The sequence below is a fragment of the Gopherus flavomarginatus genome, unplaced genomic scaffold, assembly GCF_025201925.1.
Source record: "Gopherus flavomarginatus isolate rGopFla2 unplaced genomic scaffold, rGopFla2.mat.asm mat_scaffold_34_arrow_ctg1, whole genome shotgun sequence".
NCBI classification, from domain to species: Eukaryota; Metazoa; Chordata; order Testudines; family Testudinidae; genus Gopherus; species Gopherus flavomarginatus.
In genome coordinates, this window is record NW_026115061.1 from 5,070,101 (window position 1) to 5,092,891 (window position 22,791).

Genomic DNA, 22,791 nt, shown 5'->3' on the forward strand with positions numbered 1-22,791 from the left:
TCCTGACATCTCCAGTGCCGTGCCAGTCCTGGGAGCATGAATATGCAAGTATGACACCCCACCCATCTTCTTTGGAGCTTAGCTGTCAGTATAATAAATGTGCTGCTTTCTGCCAAACTCTGGTGGGTCATTAGTCCTCCCTATGCTTACTAGCTGGCCTAATTTTGGGTAACACCTGTGATAACCCCAACCCCTGCAGGACAGAGGGTGGGGAAATGAGCTGAGAAAAAGCCTTGGCATCAGTAGGGGAAAGCTAGAGGATCTGGGCCAGTCACCATTTGAAGCCTTGTAGCTTGGTCTTCTCTGCCCTGGTAGGTTGGCCTATAGCAGCCGGCTCTTCCTGCTGGCCTCCTTTGCATGATTTGCCAAACGAGAAAGTGAGGCAGCAATGGGGCAAAAGAGGAAAGTCGAGCTGAGGAAGGCAGGGCAGAAGCTAAGAGCCTCAGTGCGGCTAAGTGGGGTTAGTAGAGCACCACCATTCGTTCTGCAAAGCCTGGGGAGGTGTGGTTGGCTGCTGGGAGGCAGAATCCTGTGCCTGCCTCTTGGCTTCCCAGGGATGTCTACTTGCAGCCCAGGAGAAGGATGGTTCTGGGTGAAAGGAAGACAAGCAAAGCTCTGGGAGGAAATTTGGGTGTGGGGTGTGGGGTCTGTGCTGGGAGAGGAGGTTGGGGTGCGGGAGAGGTAGTGCTGACCCCGGACACTGCATCTCCCAAAGTGACCAGTACACACAACCCTGCAGCAGCAGCTCCTAGGTGGGTGGGGCCAGGGGGTCTCCGTACGCTTCTGCCTTCAGGCGCTGCCCCCAGAGCTCCCATTGGCTGCAGTTCCTGGCCAATGGTAGTTGTGGAGTTGGTACTCGGGGCAGAGGCTGCACATGGAGACATTGTCCTTGCCCCAGGGGATGCTGGGACATGCCAGCCACTTCTGGGAGTGGCACGCAGGGACGGAGGCAGAGTGGGCAGGGAGCCACCTCAGTGCTGCTGGCACATCTCTGCACACCCATGCGGGGAGGGGAGCAGAGGGCCTCCATGTGCTGCCTGGGGTAGGGGCAGAGCACAGAGCTGCCTCCCCTCCCGGGTCTATTACAGGAGTGGGTGGGTGGGGTCTTTTGGCCTGCAAAGTGCAGCAGGTCGGACTAGATGATCACACTGGTCCCTTCTGACCTTAAAGGCTCTGAGTCTAAAAGGGAGAGGGAAGTAAAGGAAAAATTTTAAAAAAATAAACCAAACATTGTAATACCAGGATGACTCCAACTGCTCATTCTATAGTCCTGCCCCTTTTTTCCTCTGCTGGGTGTTTAATGACCTGCTGGGAGTTGGGACACTGATTCTCTCATTCAATTGCTAAACTGATACAATGTGACTGAAATTAAACCAATTCCCAGGGGATAAAACATCACTTCATTGCATGGGCTGGGAATTGAACCTCAATCCACTGCTTAGAAGGCAGCTATGCTCACCACTATACCACCAATGCATCTGGAAAAAGAGCCTCTCCTACATGCCACTTATGCTTGTCAAATGAGGCTAGACCAGCACTGAGGAGATTTTCTACCTGATAAAATATACTGGATTCTCATCACTGAAAAAAGAACACCTCCATCTTCACTTGGGTTTGAACCTCAGCCTTTCAATTAGCCACCAAAGTTGTTAATCACAGGGTATGTCTACACTACAGAATTATTCCGATTTTACAGAAACCGTTTTTTGAAAACAGATTATATAAAGTCAAGGGCACGCGCCCACACTAAGCACATTAATTCGGCAGTGTGCGTACATGTACGAAGGCTAGCATCAATTTCCAGAGCGTTGCACTGTGGGTAACTATCCCATAGTTCCCACAGTCTCTCCCGCCCATTGGAATTCTGGGTTGAGATCTCAATGCCTGATGGGGCAAAAACAGTGTCATGGGTGATTCTGGGTAAATGTGGTCACTCAGTCCTCCCTCCATGAAAGCAATGGCAGACAATCATTTCACGCCCTTTTCCCTGGATTGCCTGGGCAGACGTCATAGCATGGCAACCATGGAGCCCGTTCAGCCTTTTATCACTGTCACTGTATGTCTACTGGATGTTGTTAACAGCAACAGGTACTGCAGCACTGCACAGCAGTATCCCTTTGCTTCTTGCAAGTTAGCAAAGATGGTTACCAGCCCTACTGTACCGTCTGCTGCTTTGCAAGTTGGCAATGACAGTTTCCAGTTACACTGTACCATCTGCTGCTGTCATAGGTGCTCCTGGATGGCCTCAGTGAGGTCTGCTGGGGGTGCATGGACAAAAATGGGAATGACTCCCCAGGTCGTTCCCTTCTTTAAGTTTTGTCTAATGGAGAGTCAGTTCTGTCTAGACTATCAGCTAAGCCCAGAGAGGCAAATGGCCACTCTGGGTCACAGCCCCAGAGATCCCACAGAAATGATGAGCTGCATGTCATTCTAGCCTCACCCATTGCTTCCCTCCTCCCACACCCCTCCTGGGCTACCGTGGCAGTTATCCTCTCATTTGTGTGATGAAGTAATAAAGAATGCAGGAATTTGGAACAACACTGACTTTATTGCTTCTGCAAGCAGAGATCAAAGGGGGGAGGGGAGCGCAGCCTCCAGCTGCTAGGATATTCCAGGCAGGACTGAATGTCCATTAGACAAAGCTTAAAGAAGAGAATGAGCTGGGAGTCATTCCCATTTTTGCCCAGGCACTTCTGGCCAACCTCACTGTGGCCAGCCAGGAGCACTCACGGGATGACAATGACAGACACAAGTCCTACTGTACCGTCTGCCGTCTGCAAGGGAAGGGAACGGGATGCTGCTGTTTAGCGCTGTAGCACCATGTCTGCCAGCAGCATCCAGTAGACATACAGTGACATTGGAAAAAGGCAAGAAAGGATTTTTTTCTCTTTCCTTTCACGAGTGGAGGGAGGCAACGACATATACCCTGAACCACCCACGACAATGTTTTTGACCCTTCAGGCTTTGGGAGCTCAGCCAAGAATTCAAATGGTTTTCGGAGAGTGCGGGAACTGTGGGATAGCTATAGTCATCAGTCGCCCCTCCCTCCGTGAGCGTCCATTTCATTCTTTTGCTTTCTGGTACGCTTGTCTCAGCTCCTTAAGTTTCAGCATTGCATTGAGTCCCTGTTGTGGCCTTTGTCCATCATAGCCCTGGAGATTTTTTCCAATGTTTTGGCATTTCGTCTTTTGGAACAGAGTTCTGATAGAACAGATTCATCTCCCCATACAGCGATCAGCTTCAGTATCTTCCTTATGGTCCATGCTGGAGCTCTTTTCTGATTCTGGGACTGTATGGTCACCTGTGCTGATCAGCACTCCATGCTGGGCAAACAGGAAATGAAATTCAAAATGTTCGCGGGGCTTTTTCTGTCTACCTGGCCAGTGCGTCCAAGTTCAGATTGCTGTCCAGAGCAGTCACAATGGAGAGCTGTGGGATAGTGCCCGGAGACCAATACCATCAAATTGCAGCCACATTAACCCTAATCCGACATAGCTATACCGATTTCAGCACTACTCATCATCAGGGAAGAGTGCAGATAAAGGTATTAAGAGCCCGTTATACCAATATAAAGGGTTTCGTTGTGTGGACGGGTGCAGGGTTAATGCGATTTAATGCTGCTAAATTGGATATAAACTCATAGTGTTGACCAGACCAGAGAGAGCAGCAGGTTTCCCCTATTGTTTCCTGCTCTTGTTTTCTTGACTAGTTTCTCCTCTGCACCAATTTACACTTTTGCTCTGTGAGCCTGGCTAGTTCAGTTGGTAGCACAGCAGACTGTTAATTGGAGTAGTCCAGAGTTCAAGCCCCTAGTCAGGTTATGAGTTATTCACTATATCTTTAAAAATCTGTCTTTCTGGACTCTTCTTTTATCTTCTTTTTTCTCTTCAGGATTTTGCCTTTCCTAAGAAGGGCCTTTGTGTGGGGGGACTTGAAGGGACAACTTCCTGACAGCCCCTCTGTCCTTGCAGGATGGAGGAATAAAGGCCTCTGGGCATATAGCATGTTCCTCCTCTGCACACACACATACACAGAATATCCAAAAGGAATTAGAATCACTTGCTGCCTTTCCCGTCCTGCTGGATCCCCAAATGTGGGTGCTCTTCAGCCTAAACCCATGTCCCCTCTTTGCCCAGTGCCCCTCAGTCCCAACCCTCAGTCCCTCCTATGCTCACTGCTCCTCACTCCCAACCAGAGCCTACTCCTCTTCACCCTTCTCCTCTGTCCCAACCCACAGCCCCCTCCTATTCCCAGTGCCTCTCAATCCCAATCCACAAGCCCCTCCTTTTCCCAGTGCCCCTCAATCCCAACCCACAGCTCCCTCCTTCCCCCCAGCAGCAGGTGCTTCAGACCCCCTCAGGAAGATTTTCTTGCAAGGTTTCGTGTATGAGTCTGCATGTGGATTTTACAGCATGTTGGAAATATGTTGGGTTGCTTGCCAAAATGATCACTTTTGGCTGGTGTTGGATTCCCAGTCTCCTTGTTATTGGGACAGGAGAAATAAAGGATTGTTGTACTTGTTGTGTGAATCGAGGGCAGTAGAACTGTGCTTGGCAGACCCCGATGGAGGGATTCACCCTCAATTCAATAGCACTCGCTAGGCAGGGGACATTGGTTCCAAAGCTAAGTGGGCTAGGGCCTGAGTGCTCATAGTAAAATTTATGTGTTAGACCAATGTTAGGACAGCATGGCTGTGGAGGGGTGAGTGAGTCCCTAGACAACGTAGTGAGTACAGTGCCTTCTTATTTTCTCCCTTTTCCACCCAGGATGGCAGATGAACTCTACAGAGGCACCTCTGGGCTTGCACTGACTAAGGACAACAGCTGTGAGTGGGGTGCAGAGAGGGTATGGCTCATGTTAAATGACTTTTGGTTGCTGGACTTACGAACCGTAGGGAGAAGGACACTGCCCAGCTTATTTGTGGGTGGGTCTTTTCCTCATGGTTTAGGTTTATGTGTTGGGGCTGCTGACATGACTTCTGCTAACCCTGGGCTTGCATTGCAATGTAGACGTACCCTGAGAGTGCAGCTATATTGAGATAAAAGCCCTGTGGCCCGACTGGCCTGGACGATCTGATTTGGGCTCCTGGGGCTCAGGTTGTGAGGCTAAAAACTGCAGTGTAGACATTTGGGCTCAGACTGGAGCCCAGGCTCAGAGACCCTCACCCCTTGTGGGGTCTTGGAAGCCAGGCTCAAGCCCAAGTGTCTACACTGTAATCTTATTACCCTGCAGCACAAGCCCCAGACGCCTGAATCAGCTGACCCAGGGTTTGAGAATAGTGACTTGGGTGTGCTAATGGCAGTGTAGACATATGCTAGGCTATGTGCACACTGCAATGAAACACCCAGAGCTGCCCCATGCCAGCTCAGGCTCCTGGGGCTTGGGCCGTGGGCTGGTAAATTTGCAGTGTAGACGTCTCGGCTCAGACTCAATACCGGGGTCTGGGACCCCACAAGGTTGAGAGGGAGTTTAGCAAGCAAAAAAGGTAAAATGGCAGTGGAGTATTACCCTGGACTCAATGGTATTTCTCCATTGGTCTGCCTGCTTTGGGGCAGGGACAATAACACGTCCTGCTGCTTTCGTTATTTCAAAGGGCAGTTTAGGATTTTCATTCTCACACACTGGGCACAAAGCAGGACTCAACCCTCAATGCAAATTAAATGAGCTGCCCACAGATTCTGGCAGCCACAATGAGCATTTGTTGTGAGAGCTCAGACCTGCCCCTGTTTCAGAGGCAGGGGGTCATCTGTGAGGAGACTAGACCACTGACCTGTCAACTCTTATCTCCCAAACTTTCAGCAACTCTATTATCAATGGCTCTGAGCATAATTTACACCATAAGAAAAACCACACTGGGCTAGGCCGAAGGCCCATCTAGCTCTGAATCTTGTCTTCTGACAGTAGCCAATACCAGGTGCCCCAAAAGCCACTCCCCTAGGGACCACTGGGAGTTGAACCCAGGATCTCCTACATACAAGGCAAGTGCTTTAGCCAGCTAAGCCATTATGCCTGCATGTGGCTAAAACACACTGTCTGACCATACCTGACTCCCTGCCATCTCCATCAGGACCTGAAAAGCTTTGTTTGTTTTTGGATTCTGCAAAGCAGAGGGGCAGATGAGGTGTTCCTTGCAAGCTCTCTCTCTCTCTCTCTCTCTCTCTCTCTCTCTCTCTCTGTGTGTGTGTGTGTGTGTGTGTGTGTGTGTGTGTGTGTGTGTGTGTGTGTGTGTGTGTGTGTGTGTGTGTGTGTGTGTGTGTGTGTGTGTGTGTGTGTGTGTGTGTGTGTGTGTGTGTGTGTGTGTGTGTGTGTGTGTGTAAAACCCTCTTTGGCCAGGTCTGCACTACAAAGTTATTTCAGCAGAATTATATTGCTCAGCTGTGTGAAAAACACGCAACTCTCCCTCGGTCGGCAGCTTGTGACCAGTGTACACACTGCAATGCCACATCTGGTGATAAAACTGCCCTGTTTTGGTGACAAAATAAAACCACTTCGATGAGAGGCCTAGAGCTTTTTGTAGCAAGCTTAAAGGGACAGAGTGCCAGTGTAGATGCTGCCGTTCATTATATAACCATAACTGGCCTCCACCAGTATCCCACAATGCCCGCCGTGAACTCACCTGCCCTGCATTCTGCTACAGAGCCATGGGGCCCTCCCCATTCATAGCTCCAGGAAGTTCTGACAGCTGAGCCTGCTGCTCTGCTCCAGCAGCCAGGAGCAAATCTCTGCCGTGGATGCTGCTCACTCCCACACTGCGAACACAGAGCAGGTGGTAGGAGCTTCCTTACAGTGGGGGCGGTGGGGCATTGGCATCTGAACTGTGACACCCCCATGACACCCCTTCCTTTGAGGAGGCTCCTACCTTCTAAACAGGGACAGCTGTTTTCTAGTAAAATCACTAAAAGGGAAGGAGAAAACTCGAAAGAGATTTCTCCTGGCACTCACGTCCGTGAACCCGAATACTCTCTCAGTCCTCAAAGAGAGACCTGGAGAAGGAGACTTGCTGAAGCAAAGCCACAGGGGTCTCTGAGGTTTCCCTGGCCCCTCGCCCCTGTCCTGCCTGGCTGATGTCAGCATCTCTCTGTGAGGTCACCACCTCCCCCCCTACCTTGGACCAATAGTCTGAGGTCCTGCAAAAGCCCTTTGTGATGTCACGACCACACCCCTCCCTTGCTGTGCCAATGTCCTGCCCCTGGCCAGGCCCTTTGGAGGTTTGAGCTACTCCCTGTGGATCACCCCACTCAAGGAGCTTTCATTCTAGGAAGCAAGCTGGCTAGACAGGAAAACATCAGACGTTGCTCCCAATGCTACACTCTGTTTTTCAGAAATTAGTCAACTTTATGGCCGGAAGAGACCATTAGAGCAGCTAATCTGACCTCCTGAATATCACAGGTCTCCTGTATGACACAAGAGCTACTTTGGGGGCAAACACATTCCAGAAAGGCATCTAGTCTTCATTAAATGACATCAGGAGATGGAGAATCCACCACTTTCCTTGGTAGCTTGTTCCTGTGGTGAATCATCCTCGCTGTTGACTATTTGTGCCTTAGTTGTAATATGAATTTGTCTCTTTTCACCTTCCAGCCATTGGGTCTTGTTATGTCTTTCTCTGCTTGATTAAAGACCCTTTTAATACCCAATCTTTTTTCTCCATTAAGGCACTTCAACACGTCAATGAAATCACCTTTCAATCTTCTTTTGAGAAGCTAAACAGGTTGAGCTCTTTCAATAGCTCACTATAGGGCATTTTTCTCCAGCCCTCAGAACATTTGGTGGCTCTTTGCTGCCCCAGCTCCTATTTCACAACATCTGTTTCAAATGAGGACATCAAAACTGGAGGCAGTATTCCAGTATCAGTCTCACTGATGCTGTGTCACCTCCTGTGATGTTATTGACACAATCTGTACCTGTATAGATCACCGTTGCAGCCACTGTTCTATATTTGCAGCCAAAATTGTAGAAAGGTTGTTGTGTAAGGGGTCTATGGAGAGGTTTTGATTGGCTGATTATAATTATGCTATATCTAGATGTATATCATTTTTGTAGTTGACATTATGAATATTGGCTCTATGCTGTCCCTATTTCAAACTTGTGCTCTGCTTCCGGGAAACACCCCAGCCAGACAAGTTGGTGTCAGTTCTGCCTAGTCTGCCTGATGGCCCATTAAGGACCATGAGCTATACAATCGACCCATTGAGAGAAGGCAGATACGCCTTGTGACTCAGCAAGGTATGCAGGGACCTGCCTATGGACAGAACTCTAAGGTTTTTCTATGCCACGTGCTGGATAGAGTGTCCCTGGGGCAAAGAAAGCAAAGACCACACTGCAAGAGACTATAAAAGGCTGATGCCTCGTCTCCATCTTGTCTTCAATCCTGCTTCATACCTCTGAAGGGACTTTGCTACAAACTGAATCTCTATACAAAGGACTGAATGACCCATCCCAGCTGTGGATGGAGTCCAGAGACTTGATTTGAACCTGCAGTTTATTCCATCACTGCTACAAGCCTGAACCAAGAACTTTGCTATTACTGTATGTCAAGGGTTCAAATCCATGTGCATTTTGCATAACAACCTGGTCTATGGATTGTGCCAGCTCTTTTCCAGACCCAAAGTCCAGAGTATGGTCAAGGGACCAGAGGCCTAGCAAACAGTGACCAACTAAAAGAAAGCTGGGTTAACAGAAAGCCTTGCTTGCTAAGATAGGCCTGGTCAGCAAGCTGCCAGTGTTGGAGCTAAGAACTAAATAATTGTGTCTTATTCAGAGTTGCAGATTGAACAAAGAATCCCTGTTCCTATTGTGTTTGTTTCTTCTGTAGGGAGATGTTCTTCCCACAGATCCAGGCTTGAGTTTATGAAGAGTTGGCACATGTCAGTATAAGATACAGCATCCTTCCACCTCCCTTCCCAAGGACCAATGCCTGCCTTAAGACACACAGAAAACAATCTTTATTGCCATATATTTTCACTGTTTCTTTGCTTTAACCCCTAGGAATGTACCTGTTGGACAATCCTTTGATTGCTATGGACCCCAAATCAGAATTCAACCTATATAATTTATACTAATATTTTATCAAAGTATTAATGAAATGTTAACTTGCTAACTTGAGACCATGGGCGGAGGCATTATGTGACCTGTTAACCACTGGCTAATGTGCTTATCTTGTCTTGCTACAAAACCTATCCCGGGGCGTGGAACTGCCTACCCCGTCACTTTCCCCCGCCCATGGAAAGTTTATATATTCGATTGTAATCAATTAATTGGCAGTGTCTCTGAGCCTAAGAAGCGAGGGGACATTCCGCCAGCGCTACGTGTAATAGACTCCTATGCTTGCCCTCTACATGGTGTAGATTTATGTCTTTCAGAGAACAAAGAAAGAACTGGAGGCCGGGTGAGCAGGTTGCCTGGGAAACAGAACAAAGGACAGAAGAGGGACAAAGAACCTGGCTGAGCTGGGCTGTTGGAAGCATGGAGTCTGCTGGTCTGGGGACTCGATGGGAAAGCCCAGGGTCTGAGTTCTGGGTCTGCCCAAGATGGACATTGCTGAATCTTCCTGCCTCCTGTGCTAACACAGAACTTTCGCAGGCTGGATTCCAGACCACTAATAAACCTTCTGTTTTACAACGCTGGCTGAGAGTCACTGGTGATTGCGGAAGTTGGGGGTGCATGACTCCCCTTTGGGGTGAGGGGTCTAAGGCTTTCCCAGGTGTCCTGCTAAGGTGACTCACTACAGAAAGCTCCTGGTGTGGAACAGGGGTGCTGAAAAGTCCAAGGTCAGTCCTAGGAGGGCTGAGGGCAAGGAGGCTTCCCCTAATGAGAGCATCCCCTGGAGGGTGTCACACTGATGACGACTCTTCCTGGGTTTGGCTCAGAGCTGTTCCAGAGCACGGAGCATGTGTCCGCCCCCCATGATGTGACCTGCAGGCTCCACTCTGGCAAAGCTCCCTGTCCCTGGGCTTTAGCATCACTAGCCCCTGCTTAGTGACTAGGGGTCAGTTTAGGGCAGCGGTTCCCAAAATGTGGGACATGACTCCTAGGGGGGCACAGAGGAACGTTCAGGGGGGCACCTCAGGGCCCAAGCCAGCCCCCATGGAGGGCAGGGAGGGAGCACCACTCAGTCTCACTCTGTCCCAGCTCTTCCCCCACCCTACCCTCAACCTGAGCCCCTGGCCCAGCTGCGACCCCCTTACCTGTTTCTGCACCCCTCTCCCCAGCAAGCAACAGCCCCACTCCCAGCCCTGGTTCTCGACCGTGGTTTCCGAGAGGCCGCAGACACGGATAAAAAGGCACAATGTGAAAAGTTTGGGGACCACTGGTTTAGGGTGACATCCTGAGTTGCTTCTATACAGTCAATTAAAAGGTATTCTTCACTCACCTACCCCTCCATCAGGACGGACTAGGTCTGTTCTGCTGCCCTTCACTCATACAGGAAGGAGAATAACATTTCATTCCACTCAATCCTCAGTACAATACTCCTGTGTCCAGGCTTGATCTCTCACTGCAACAGTCCCGTTCCCTCAGTCACTTCCCTTATGTTCAGAGTTGGTAATGTCCTGGAATCCATCATCACATCTCTGGCCGTCAACTAAGTGTGTGCAGAGGCCTCAGGGTGGCTGGATGGTGCAGCCTGGGGGTCCAGCAGCTTCCTGGTAGGAGCCAACAACATAGGTTTGTTCTCCTCCTCAGTCCACCCAGGCTGAGCTGAGCTGCTCCCTTTTATACTCCATACTTCTATAACTTCTATACTTTTATACTCCGTCTCCATTCGGAGCATGCCCAGAGAGGGTGAGGGGGTGTGGCCTCTTCAGCCCACAGGGTGCAGTTAACACTAGCAGTGCCAGTGCAGGGTTGATGCACCTCATCACAGACAGCATTTCCCAAATTTTGGGATTAGCCAGGAGATCTCTTCAGAGGTAACCTCCTGTAGGGACTGGGTCACAAATACCTTGGGAACCAAATTCCTGGGCATTTTGCCTAGTTCCAAGTCACTTGCTGTGGAATTCTATCCCTGGATCAGTGAGAGACAATATTGACTTAAACAATTGAACTACCCTGTGACCATGTGCACTTACTTCCGTCAGTTGCACCATTTGGGGTCTGCTGCTGTTCACCTTTTCAGAATGGAGATTTAAAAACAGACTGTTTCTCTGATAATATGTCCACCAGCTACGAGTATTCTCTCCTGTTGATTGAACTGTATTTGAATTTTCTCCATGTCATCATGCAGGAATAGGGGAAAAAACAAACCTAAAGTAAAAAATGATGGTCATTTGCCTGAAATTTCCCAATAAATCTGAGCTACAATCTGTCAAACACCACTAACATGCAGTTAAATGACCAAGGAGCCTTCATGAAAGATAGAAAACCCATATCACAAAGAGGTAGAAGACACTTTCATTTTAATTTAAAGTGAAATTCCAGACTAGGTTACATCTGATGTCTCAGAATCAGGAAGAGAAATTCTCCCCTGATCCACTGAAACCTGCTTCACCCAGTGCTGTCTCATTAGTGTTATTCACAGAAGTTTTAGCACCTTCATAACGGGTGGAAAAAACAGCCGACCTCCCCAGAAGTGGCTTTGCCAATAGAGGAAAAAGGGGATTTGAATAGTGCTTGGGATCCATTTGAAATCCCCTTCCAGGTCTGTGACACTTTCATTGCCTGCCAGAGTGACTCTGATTTAGGATCAAAGACGTCCAAGCACCATTCCCAAGCATGGACAGCCAAGAACATGACCTCACCAGACACCTTGGGAAGTGAAGGAATATGAAGGGGTGAACTCTGCATGGCTCAGGCACAAGGTAACAGTTCTGGGATGATGGGGAAGGACGGAATCTCTGAGTCACCCCATCTCCTTCCAGTGTCACAGAACCTGAAATGACCCTTATTTCCCTGACACTGCTCCAGCTCTTCATCATATTGAAATATATTTTACATGAGAAAAAAAGTCAACAAAGTAACTGCTGTTCTGCACAATCCAGGGTAATGTGAGAACAACTGGGAATGAGACGATCTGTCCTCAGAGAGGAACTTGACGTCTCTAACAATAACTTTGCACTGGGAGGAGGAGTACAAATGTGAATCTCCAGGTTTGTTCAGACAAGGAAATGTGATGGTGGTTAGGTCAGATCAGGAGGAAATGTGCTAGATAACCCCACCCACTATCCATGGCCCATGTCTTTACTGCAAAAATAGCTGTCTTTTTACATCAGAAAAGTGAACTCAAGCTAGCTAACTCCATGGCAACCACAGTGATGAGATCCAGGTAGATTTTATCTCAATATAGCTGGTTGAAGACACTCCCCATCTCCCCCACCTGGGGTGATGACATTCCTGATAGAAAGGACACCCACTCCCATGACTCGCAGGACAATGCAGTTGATAGAAAGGACCACAGGATCCACCCCAAAGACGGGCGAGCTTCAAAAGTGGGCAACTCATGTGTGGAAGCTGAGGGACCTCAATGTGCAAAAGATGCAAACAGCCTTAACACTCACTATCTGGGAACTGTCAAAAGAATTAAAGAAAAAAATCTTCTGACAGCTCTAGAGAAGGTTTTTATGAAGTTTATCTCCTTTACGGATTCTCTGATGTTTAGAAAGACCTGAACTATGAGTGAAGCTTTTCCCACACTCGCAGCATTCATAGGGTCTCTGCCCGGTGTGGATTCTGTAATGTGTAATAAGGGTTGAGCTCTGAGAGAAGCTTTTCCCGCACTCACTGCATTCATAGGGTCTCTCTCCCGTGTGGACTCTCTGGTGAGAGATAAGGGAGGAGAGGTGAGTGAAATGTTTCCCGCACTCACTGCATTCATAGGGTCTCTCTCCTGTGTGGATCCTCTGATGCATAGTAAGGTTTGAGCTCCGAGAGAAGCTTTTCCCACACTCACAACATTCAGAGGGTCGCTCTCCTGCGTGCATTGTCTGATGAGAGGTAAGGGAGAAGAAGTGAGTTAAACGTTTCCCGCACTCACGGCATTCATAGGGTCTCTCTCCTGTGTGGATCTGCTGATGTATAGTAAGGTTTGAGCTCCAAGAGAAACTTTTCCCACACTCGCAGCATTCGTAGGGTCGCTCTCCTGTGTGCATTGTCTGATGAGAGATAAGGGCTAATCTCTGAGTGAAGCTTAGCCCGCACTTGCAGCATTTGTAGGGTCACTCTTCCGTGTGGATTCTCTGATGAGAGATAAGGGTATATCTCTGAGTGAAACTTTTCCCACACTCACAGCATTCGTAGGGTCTCTCTTTTGTGTAGATTATCTCATGTCGAATAAGGCCTGAATGGTAATTGAAGTTTTTCCCACACTCACTACACGTATTCTCTTGCTCCTCCGTGAGGATCTTCTCCAGGGACGTAGTTTCCTTGAGGTCCCTGTGAATTCCCTGTCAATTAATGGGTTCATCCACTCTCTCCTCTGAGTGGTTTCCCTGCTCTCTCTCTGGTCTGTGGTAACTTTCATCAGCTTTTCCCTGATCACGTGGGCTGGTCACGCTCCCTTTGGATCTTCGCAGTAATTCCCCATGCACTTCGGCAAGCTCAGCATCTTCCTAGTGAGGATTCTGCTCCTCACTCTCCCTCACCAACCCATCACCTGCTAGAAGAGAGGAGAAATCTCACAACTGGGGATGGAAAGGCAGAGAGCAAATCTAAGTAAGTGCCAGAGAGACAGACAATAAAAATCAGCGATTGAATTCCCCCAAACTCATCCCCATAGGGGAGAGCGGAGGGGATCAATTCTGCTCCACACCCAGGACCGGCCTTTAGAGTGGGGCGTACGGGTGCCCCACCCAAGGGGGTGCCGGGCGCAGGGTTTGGATTCCCATATGACCTGCTGCCGAGAGGCTCGCTGGGCTGATGAAAATGGCACAGGGAGGCAGATAAGCAGCTGCGTGGGGGAGTGGAAGAGACCTGAGCTGCAGGGGGCAGTTGGACGACCAGCCGTCAGAGCCAGGTGACTGCTCCAGAGCAGAGGGGCCTCTCCACACACACAGTCCCTCACACACGCCCATCAACATACACACACTCCTCATATCCTCTCCTCCACACACACACACACACACCAGGGCTCCCTGCATGCAGGTCACCTCCCCACCTGGGTTATGCTGAGATATCAGGAGCAGCTGCTCTCCTGCCCTCCCCTTACACAGCCTGCAGGGAAAGTGACCTGAGTGCAGGCAGCCCTGATGTCGCTCCTTGCTCCCCTCTCCCAGCACCCCAGGGCTGCGTGGGGCAGGGGAGCAGCAGTCCAGTGGGGGAGTGAGCAGCAATGCGAGCTGCTTTGTGCATCTAGGTCAGGTTCCCCAGTTAGGTGCAGGAGGATGCAAGGGTTAGGGGCAAAGGGGGCACAGTGCAGGGGTTGGGGGCTCAGGAAGGGGCAGGTGTTGAGGTGCAGGGGGCAGGGTTTGGGGTGAAGGGGGTATGCACCATGCAGGGGTTCAGGGTGCAGGAGGGAGGTGCAGGGGGCATGAGTGAAGGGGGCACAGTCCTGGGATTAGGGGCACAGGAGGGAGGGGAAGGGGTTGGGGTGAGAGGGCACAGTGCAGGGCTTCGGGGCACAGGAGGGGGCAGGTGTTGGGAGGGGCTGGAGGGGGCAGAAGTTAGGAGTGAAGGGGGAGCAGGTATTTGGAGTGAAGGGGGCACAATGCAGGGGCTGGGGGGAAGGGAGGGTGGGGAGCCTGGTGAGCCCATGGGGGACAGAGGGAATGGGGGGGTGCCATGCCTATGGGAGCCAGGGGCACCAAAATGTAAGTTTGCCCTGGGTGCCATTTCCCCAAGGCCGGCCCTGCCCACACCCCATCCAAATGCTCAGTCGGAAGGGAGGCAGCTCCAGCCAAAGTGTCAATCACCATCTGTAGGAAGCCAGGAGTGAGATCTGCTGGGGACTGTCCTGAGCTCACAGAGTCTCTGTGGGGAATCCCAGCTGGTTCTTTCACGCACTTACAATTTCTGGGTTGGTTTAATGTTTTCTCACCTGTCCAGGGACTTCTCAGGATCTCGTTTTCCTCTGAACCCTGGAGATCCAGCACCCACGGCTCTTCCCCTCCTTCCAGCTGGGAGATCACAGAGGGTTTGGAAACTGGAAACCCTGCTCAAGGGAAAGAAAACAAGGGAGGCAGGAGGGTATAGATGGTGACTAAACTTAAACTTCTGCGAACCAGGAAATGAGAAGTTAATGTAAACGCCCCCCTCCTCCTTCAATGCAACCTTAACTTTGCCCCCAATCCTTAACCCTGCAGCTGGCAAGAACCACTGAGGATGGTTCTGTGTGGGCCACGCAAAGGTTAACAAACTGCCACAGGGACTCAGGTATTCAGCTCAATGCAGCAGTAATGGGATGAATTCTATGGTCTGTGGTATAAAGGACGTCAGAGCAGATGACCTAATAGTCACATCTGGCCTTCAAAGCTGCGAACCTATAATCGATTGGAGGAAAGACTAAGAGAACATGCCGTCGTGTGTGCTGTGTTCACAGATGGGAATCCCAGCATCTACCCACGTGCCTCCAGCTGTGTGCACTGGGCCAGCTGTAGCTGTGACTGGCTGATGGAGGGATGGGTTGGAGCAGCTGGACAGAGCTGTGCCTGTGCTACGCAGAGAGGTGCATGTGAAACTTGGGGGGCCAATTCTGCCTCATTTACGTGCTGAGTGTTACAGGCTTTGTCAGCAAAGGTGTCCAAGGATGTGTTCTTGCCATGGGGAATGTCAGCAACCTGATGGCGTATGTTCGAGTGAGGGGTAAGTGAAGGCAGTGACTCACAAGGAAAACTCAAGTTGAGGGCAAAGGGGTGGTAAGACTTTGCAAGTCTCAGCTGGTCTGTGTGCAGGAGGTTCAGTACTGGAGAGCAGCCCAGGGGGAGGAAGCTTCTGTTTGCTATGATGGAGATGAACCCGATTATCTTAGCAAAGAGAAGCTGTGAGAGTTTCTGCTGGACTGCTCTGTTCCCAGAGCGCTCTGTAACAGGGGAGGGCAGAGGGCTAGTGTGTGTGTCACTGGCATGTCGGGGTAATGCTGAAACCGGACAGAGCAGAGGTGGCATTGTGGGACTGGTGTGAACCTTAACTTTTCATTTCCCCTTCTAAGAACCGAGGGGATGGGAATCCTTACCCAGCGAGGTTACCTTCTAATAGTTCTCCTGCATGATGTCTCTGTAAAGGGCTCTGCGAGTGGGGTCCACCAGAGCCCCCTCTTCCCTGTTGAAATACACAGCCACCTCCTCAAAGGTCACCGGCCCCTGAAAGAGCAAGAGTCCAACACTCAATACCTGCTCCCCACTCACAGCCCCCTATTCACAGGGGAAAGCAGCCAATCAAATGGAAGCGCTGAGAGAGACACAGTCAGCAGAATCCTATCCCCACACTGCCGAGGGCAGCCAGGGGCACCACGGTGAGAGAACAAAGAGAGATCCCTTGTCTTTGCCTGCAGATCCATCAGACACCTACTAGCCAGGGGCTGATACAACCCCATGGTAGGAACCCAACACCCTCCCCACTGCCAGCAGCTGGATGTGAGGGGCCGGGACATCTTCCCTGCACCTCCCTGGTGGGTGCCCCCTTTCCATGTCACACCAGCCCCTGGCTAGCAGGCTGAGAGTTCAGCAGTGGAAGTCTGGTCAGTTTTCCCAGCCCTGCCCAGGGGGTTGGTTTCTCTATTTCCTGTTTCACAAATTAGGAAATTTTCTCCCCCAAGACCCAAGTGTTTGTTCTGAGGATCTAGGCCCACGTTAAACAAGTCCCAGCAGGTTTGTCACACTCTGTCCCCCTCCCTTTCCTCACCCAGAGTATTCCCTGCCCCCTCCAGCCCTAACTCCCCACAAGTTGCCACCTCTTCAGTATTTCCTGCCCCTCCCCCTCCAGCTGGAACCCACCAGCAACCCCCCAATAACCCCGACCTGAGCTAGTGCCACTGTAGCCGAAGAGCTCCCCCCCCGGCTGGGCATAGAGGGGTTAATGCCTTCCTGTGCCCTGCAACCCCCCCCCCGCTCCCAGCTGCTCCAGCCCCTTCCTGTGCCCTGCAACCCCCCCCCCCGCTCCCAGCTGCTCCAGCCGCTTCCTGTGCCCAGCGCCCCCCCGCTCCCAGCTGCTCCAGCCCCTTCCTGTGCTCTGCAACCCCCCCCGCTCCCAGCTGCTCCAGCCCCTTCCTGTGCCCCGCGCCCCCCGCTCCCCGGCTGCAGCGGCTGGGATCCAGCTGACACCCTCTGTGTAACGACAGAAACAGTGACCGCTCCACATTCCCCACGTTGGCTGCACTGAGCATGCGCAGATGAATTGAGCATGCGCAGTAAACTTTGCTGTTGCCGCTATCCTCTCTCTGCCCTCACTTCTGCTTACGATTTGCTGCCTCCTCTTTGAGGGGCTTAAAAGCACCAAGGGGGGCAAATCGCAGCGGGGGGGCTGCCAGGGTCTGAGCAGGGGGCAGAAATTTACTGGCCAGGGGGGATCAAACTGCTGTAGGTAGCGGCGGGAGGGGGCTGAAGGGGGAAAATCGGGGGTGGGGGGTGGGAGCCGGGGTTAAGCCCGGGGGGGGGAGACGCTGCCAGACCCTGTGCGGGGACAAACCCCCCGTTTCGGGAGGGGAAGGGGGGGACAGCGACCCCTGGGGATGAGCCATCCGCTGTGCTCGCAAATCTGGGGGTGTCGGGGGCTGTGGGGGGGCAGAGGCTGTTTTCGTTCTGCTCCCAGGACGCTGCATGTCAGCCCCGGAGCAGGGGGCGGGTTCCTGGGGCTGGGCACAGACCTCCCAATTCCTACATTGTCAAAGCTCAGACCCCGCAGCTCCTCCCTGTCTCACACACGTGTTGCGGGGCTGTTATTGCTCCAGCCAGGAGGCTGAATGCGGTGAAATATTGTACAGATGCCCCCTCCCTCCCTCAAACTCTGCCTCTCGCGCTTTGACTTTGTAAAAGTGTCTCTGTCAGTTTCTATGTCTATATGAAATCACTGCAGCTCCTTTCTCTTACACAACGTGCTGAGTTGCTAACTCCGTCCCAGAGCCCACGTGTCTGCACCCCCTGCTATACCCCAGGTCAGAGCCTGCACCCCTCACTCAAACACCCAGCCCAGTACAAGGGCACTGTTTACAACCCGGGAGCTGCCAGACGGGCACTGTCCAGCCCAGCCCTGTGCTGCCATCCTGCTTCTTCCCCTTCGGTGTGGGCCCATGCTGCACCATGCTACCCCCCTGCCCAGCACCCCTCTGGCTCCCTACGCCCAGTGCCACACCACCCAGAGACCTCCCCACACCCTGCCCAGCACCCCTCTGACTCACTACGCCCAGTACCACACCACCCAGAGACCCCCCCACACTCCTGCCCAGCACCCCTCTGGCTCCCTACGCCCAGTGCCACACCACCCAGAGGCCCCCCCACACTCCTGTCCAGCACCCCTCTGACTACCTACGCCCAGTGCCACACCACCCAGAGACCCCCCCACACCCTGCCTAGCACCCCTCTGACTACCTACACTCAGTGCGACACCACCCAGAGACCCCCACAAAACCCCCTGCCCAGCACCCTTCTGACTCCCTACGCCCAGTGCCACACCACCCAGAGACCCCCCCACACCCTGCCCAGCACCCCTCTGACTACCTACACCCAGTGCCACACCACCCAGAGACCCCTCCACACACTCCTGCCCAGCACCCCTCTGACTCCCTACGCCCAGTGCCACACCACCCAGAGACCCCTCCACACACTCCTGCCCAGCACCCCTCTGACTCCCTACGCCCAGTACCACACCACCCAGAGACCACCCCACACCCTACCCAGCACCCCTCTGACTACCTACGCCCAGTGCCACACTACCCAGAGACCCCCCACATCCCTGCCCAGCACCCCTCTGACTCCCTACACCCAGTGCCACACCACCCAGAGACCCCTCCACACACTCCTGTCCAGCACCCCTCTGACTCCCTACGCCCAGTGCCACACCACCCAGAGACCCCTCCACACACCCCTACCCAGCACCCCTCTGACTCCCTACGCCCAGTGCCACATCACCCAGAGACCCCTCCACACACTCCTGCCCAGCACCGCTCTGACTACCTACACCCAGTGCCACACCACCCAGAGACCCCCCCCACACCCCTGCCCAGCACCCCTCTGACTACCTACGGCCAGTACCACACCACCCAGAGACCCCCACACACACACCCCTGCCCAGCACCCCTCTGACTACCTATGCCCAGTGCCACACCATCCAGAGACCCCCCCACACCCTGCCCAGCACCCCTCTGACTCCCTACGCCCAGTGCCACACCACCCAGAGACCTCCCCACACCCTGCCCAGCACCCCTCTGACTCCCTACGCCCAGTGCCACACCATCCAGAGACCCCCCCACACCCCTGCCCAGCAACCCTCTGACTACCTACACCAGTGCCACACCACCCAGAGAACCCCCCCACACCCCTGCCCAGCACCCCTCTGACTACCTACGCCCAGTGCCACACCACCCAGAGACCCCCCCCACACCCTGCCCAGCACCCCTCTGACTACCTACACTCAGTGCCACACCACCCAGAGACCCCCACACACCCTGCCCAGCACCCCTCTGACTACCTACACTCAGTGCCACACCATCCAGAGACCCCCCCACACCCTGCCCAGCACCCCTCTGACTCCCTACACCCAGTGCCACACCACCCAGAGACCCCCCCCACACCCCTACCCAGCACCCCTCTGGCTCCCTACGCCCAGTGCCACACCACCCAGAGACCCCTCCACACACCCCTGCCCAGCATCCCTCTGACTCCCTACGCCCAGTGCCACACCACCCAGAGACCCCCCACATCCCTGCCCAGCACCCCTCTGACTCCCTACGCCCAGTGCCACACCACCCAGAGACCCCCCCCACAACCCTGCCCAGCACCCTTCTGACTCCCTACGCCCAGTGCCACACCACCCAGAGACCCCTCCACACACTCCTGCCCAGCACCGCTCTGACTACCTACACCCAGTGCCACACCACCCAGAGACCCCCCCCACACCCCTGCCCAGCACCCCTCTGACTACCTACGGCCAGTACCACACCACCCAGAGACCCCCACACACACACCCCTGCCCAGCACCCCTCTGACTACCTATGCCCAGTGCCACACCATCCAGAGACCCCCCCACACCCTGCCCAGCACCCCTCTGACTCCCTACGCCCAGTGCCACACCACCCAGAGACCTCCCCACACCCTGCCCAGCACCCCTCTGACTCCCTACGCCCAGTGCCACACCATCCAGAGACCCCCCCACACCCCTGCCCAGCAACCCTCTGACTACCTACACCAGTGCCACACCACCCAGAGAACCCCCCCCACACCCCTGCCCAGCACCCCTCTGACTACCTACGCCCAGTGCCACACCACCCAGAGACCCCCCCACACTCCTGTCCAGCACCCCTCTGACTACCTACACTCAGTGCCACACCACCCAGAGACCCCCACACACCCTGCCCAGCACCCCTCTGACTACCTACACTCAGTGCCACACCATCCAGAGACCCCCACACACCCTGCCCAGCACCCCTCTGACTACCTACACTCAGTGCCACACCATCCAGAGACCCCCCCACACCCTGCCCAGCACCCCTCTGACTCCCTACACCCAGTGCCACACCACCCAGAGACCCCCCCACACCCCTACCCAGCACCCCTCTGGCTCCCTACGCCCAGTGCCACACCACCCAGAGACCCCTCCACACACCCCTGCCCAGCATCCCTCTGACTCCCTACGCCCAGTGCCACACCACCCAGAGACCCCCCACATCCCTGCCCAGCACCCCTCTGACTCCCTACGCCCAGTGCCACACCACCCAGAGACCCCCCCACACCCTGCCCAGCACCCCTCTGACTCCCTACACCCAGTGCCACACCACCCAGAGACCCCCCCACACCCCTACCCAGCACCCCTCTGACTCCCTACGGCCAGTGCCACACCACACAGAGACCCCCACACACCCCTGCCCAGCACCCCTCTGACTCCCTATGCCCAGTGCCATACCACCCAGAGACCCCTCCACACACCCCTGCCCAGCACCCCTCTGACTACCTACGCCCAGTGCCACACCACCCAGAGACCCCCCACACACACACCCCTGCCCAGCACCCCTCTGGCTCCCTACGCCCAGTGCCACACCACCCAGAGACCCCTCCACACACCCCTGCCCAGCACCCCTCTGACTCCCTACACCCAGTGCCACACCACCCAGAGACCCCCACAAAACCCCCTGCCCAGCACCCCTCTGACTCCCTACGCCCAGTGCCACACCACCCAGAGACCCCCACACACACTCCTGCCCAGCACCCCTCTGACTACCTACACGCAGTGCCACACCACCCAGAGACCCTTCCACACACTCCTGCCCAGCACCCCTCTGACTCCCTACGCCCAGTGCCACACCACCCAGAGACCCCCCACACACACACCCCTGCCCAGCACCCCTCTGACTCCCTACGCCCAGTGCCACTCCACCCAGAGACCCCTCCACACACCCCTGCCCAGCACCCCTCTGACTCCCTACACCCAGTGCCACACCACCCAGAGACCCCCACAAAACCCCCTGCCCAGCACCCTTCTGACTCCCTACGCCCAGTGCCACACCACCCAGAGACCCCCACACACACTCCTGCCCAGCACCCCTCTGACTACCTACACGCAGTGCCACACCACCCAGAGACCCTTCCACACACTCCTGCCCAGCACCCCTCTGACTCCCTACGCCCAGTGCCACACCACCCAGAGACCCCCCCCACACCCCTGCCCAGCACCCCTCTGACTCCCTACGCCCAGTGCCACACCACCCAGAGACCCCCCCACACACACCCCTGCCCAGCACCCCTCTGGTTCCCTACACCCAGTGCCACACCACCCAGAGACCCCCACACACACACCCCTGCCCAGCACCCCTCTGACTACCTACGCCCAGTGCCACACCACCCAGAGACCCCCACACACACACCCCTGCCCAGCACCCCTCTCACTACCTACGCCCAGTGCCACACCACCCAGAGACCTCCACACACCCCTGCCCAGCACCCCTCTGACTCCCTACGCCCAGTGCCACACCACCCAGAGACCTCCACACACCCCTGCCCAGCACCCCTCTGACTACCTACGCCCAGTGCCACACCACCCAGAGACCCCCCACACACACCCCTGCCCAGCACCCCTCTGACTACCTACGCCCAGTGCCACACCACCCAGAGGCCCCCCAACAACACACCCCTGCCGAGCACCCCTCTGACTACCTACACCCAGTGCCACACCATCCAGAGGCCCTCCCACACACACCTCTGCCCAGCACCCCTCTGGCTCCCTACGCCCAGTGCCACACCACCCAGAGACCCCCCCACACTCCTGTCCAGCACCCCTCTGGCTCCCTACGCCCAGTGCCACACCACCCAGAGGCCCCCCCACACTCCTGTCCAGCACCCCTCTGACTACCTACGCCCAGTGCCACACCACCCAGAGACCCCCTCACACTCCTGTCCAGCACCCCTCTGACTACGTACACCCAGTGCCACACCACCCAGAGACCCCCCCACACACACCCCTGCCCAGCACCCCTCTGACTCCCTATGCCCAGTGCCACACCACCCAGAGACCCCCCCACACACACCCCTGCCCAGCACCCCTCTGACTACCTACACGCAGTGCCACACCACCCAGAGACCCTTCCACACACTCCTGCCCAGCACCCCTCTGACTCCCTACGCCCAGTGCCACACCACCCAGAGACCCCCCACACACCCCTGCCCAGCACCCCTCTGACTCCCTACGCCCAGTGCCACACCACCCAGAGACCCCCCC

At 54.3% G+C, this 22,791-nt stretch overlaps 1 protein-coding gene and 2 long non-coding RNA genes across 3 annotated transcripts; 1 reads left to right on the forward strand and 2 right to left on the reverse strand.

Moving 5' to 3' along the window:
* Window positions 1-4,654: 4,654 nt before the first annotated feature.
* LOC127042236 (uncharacterized) lies at window positions 4,655-9,626 on the forward strand. Its single transcript, XR_007771887.1, has 2 exons — window positions 4,655-4,825; window positions 9,363-9,626. It is a non-coding gene; the product is annotated as an uncharacterized LOC127042236 (long non-coding RNA).
* Window positions 9,627-11,379: 1,753 nt separating this feature from the next.
* LOC127042213 (zinc finger protein 70-like) lies at window positions 11,380-16,356 on the reverse strand. The gene is made up of 3 exons (XM_050935830.1): window positions 16,103-16,356; window positions 14,969-15,082; window positions 11,380-13,591 (listed from the first exon to the last, which is right to left on the reverse strand). Exon 3 carries the CDS (start codon window positions 13,083-13,085, stop codon window positions 12,543-12,545), a length of 543 nt encoding a protein of 180 aa, XP_050791787.1. The 5' UTR covers window positions 13,086-13,591; window positions 14,969-15,082; window positions 16,103-16,356; the 3' UTR covers window positions 11,380-12,542.
* A 1,905-nt stretch (window positions 16,357-18,261) lies between these two features.
* On the reverse strand, window positions 18,262-22,623 carry LOC127042230 (uncharacterized). The gene is made up of 4 exons (XR_007771880.1): window positions 22,519-22,623; window positions 20,073-20,164; window positions 18,582-18,713; window positions 18,262-18,325 (listed from the first exon to the last, which is right to left on the reverse strand). It is a non-coding gene; the product is annotated as an uncharacterized LOC127042230 (long non-coding RNA).
* Between the last annotated feature and the right edge of the window lie 168 nt (window positions 22,624-22,791).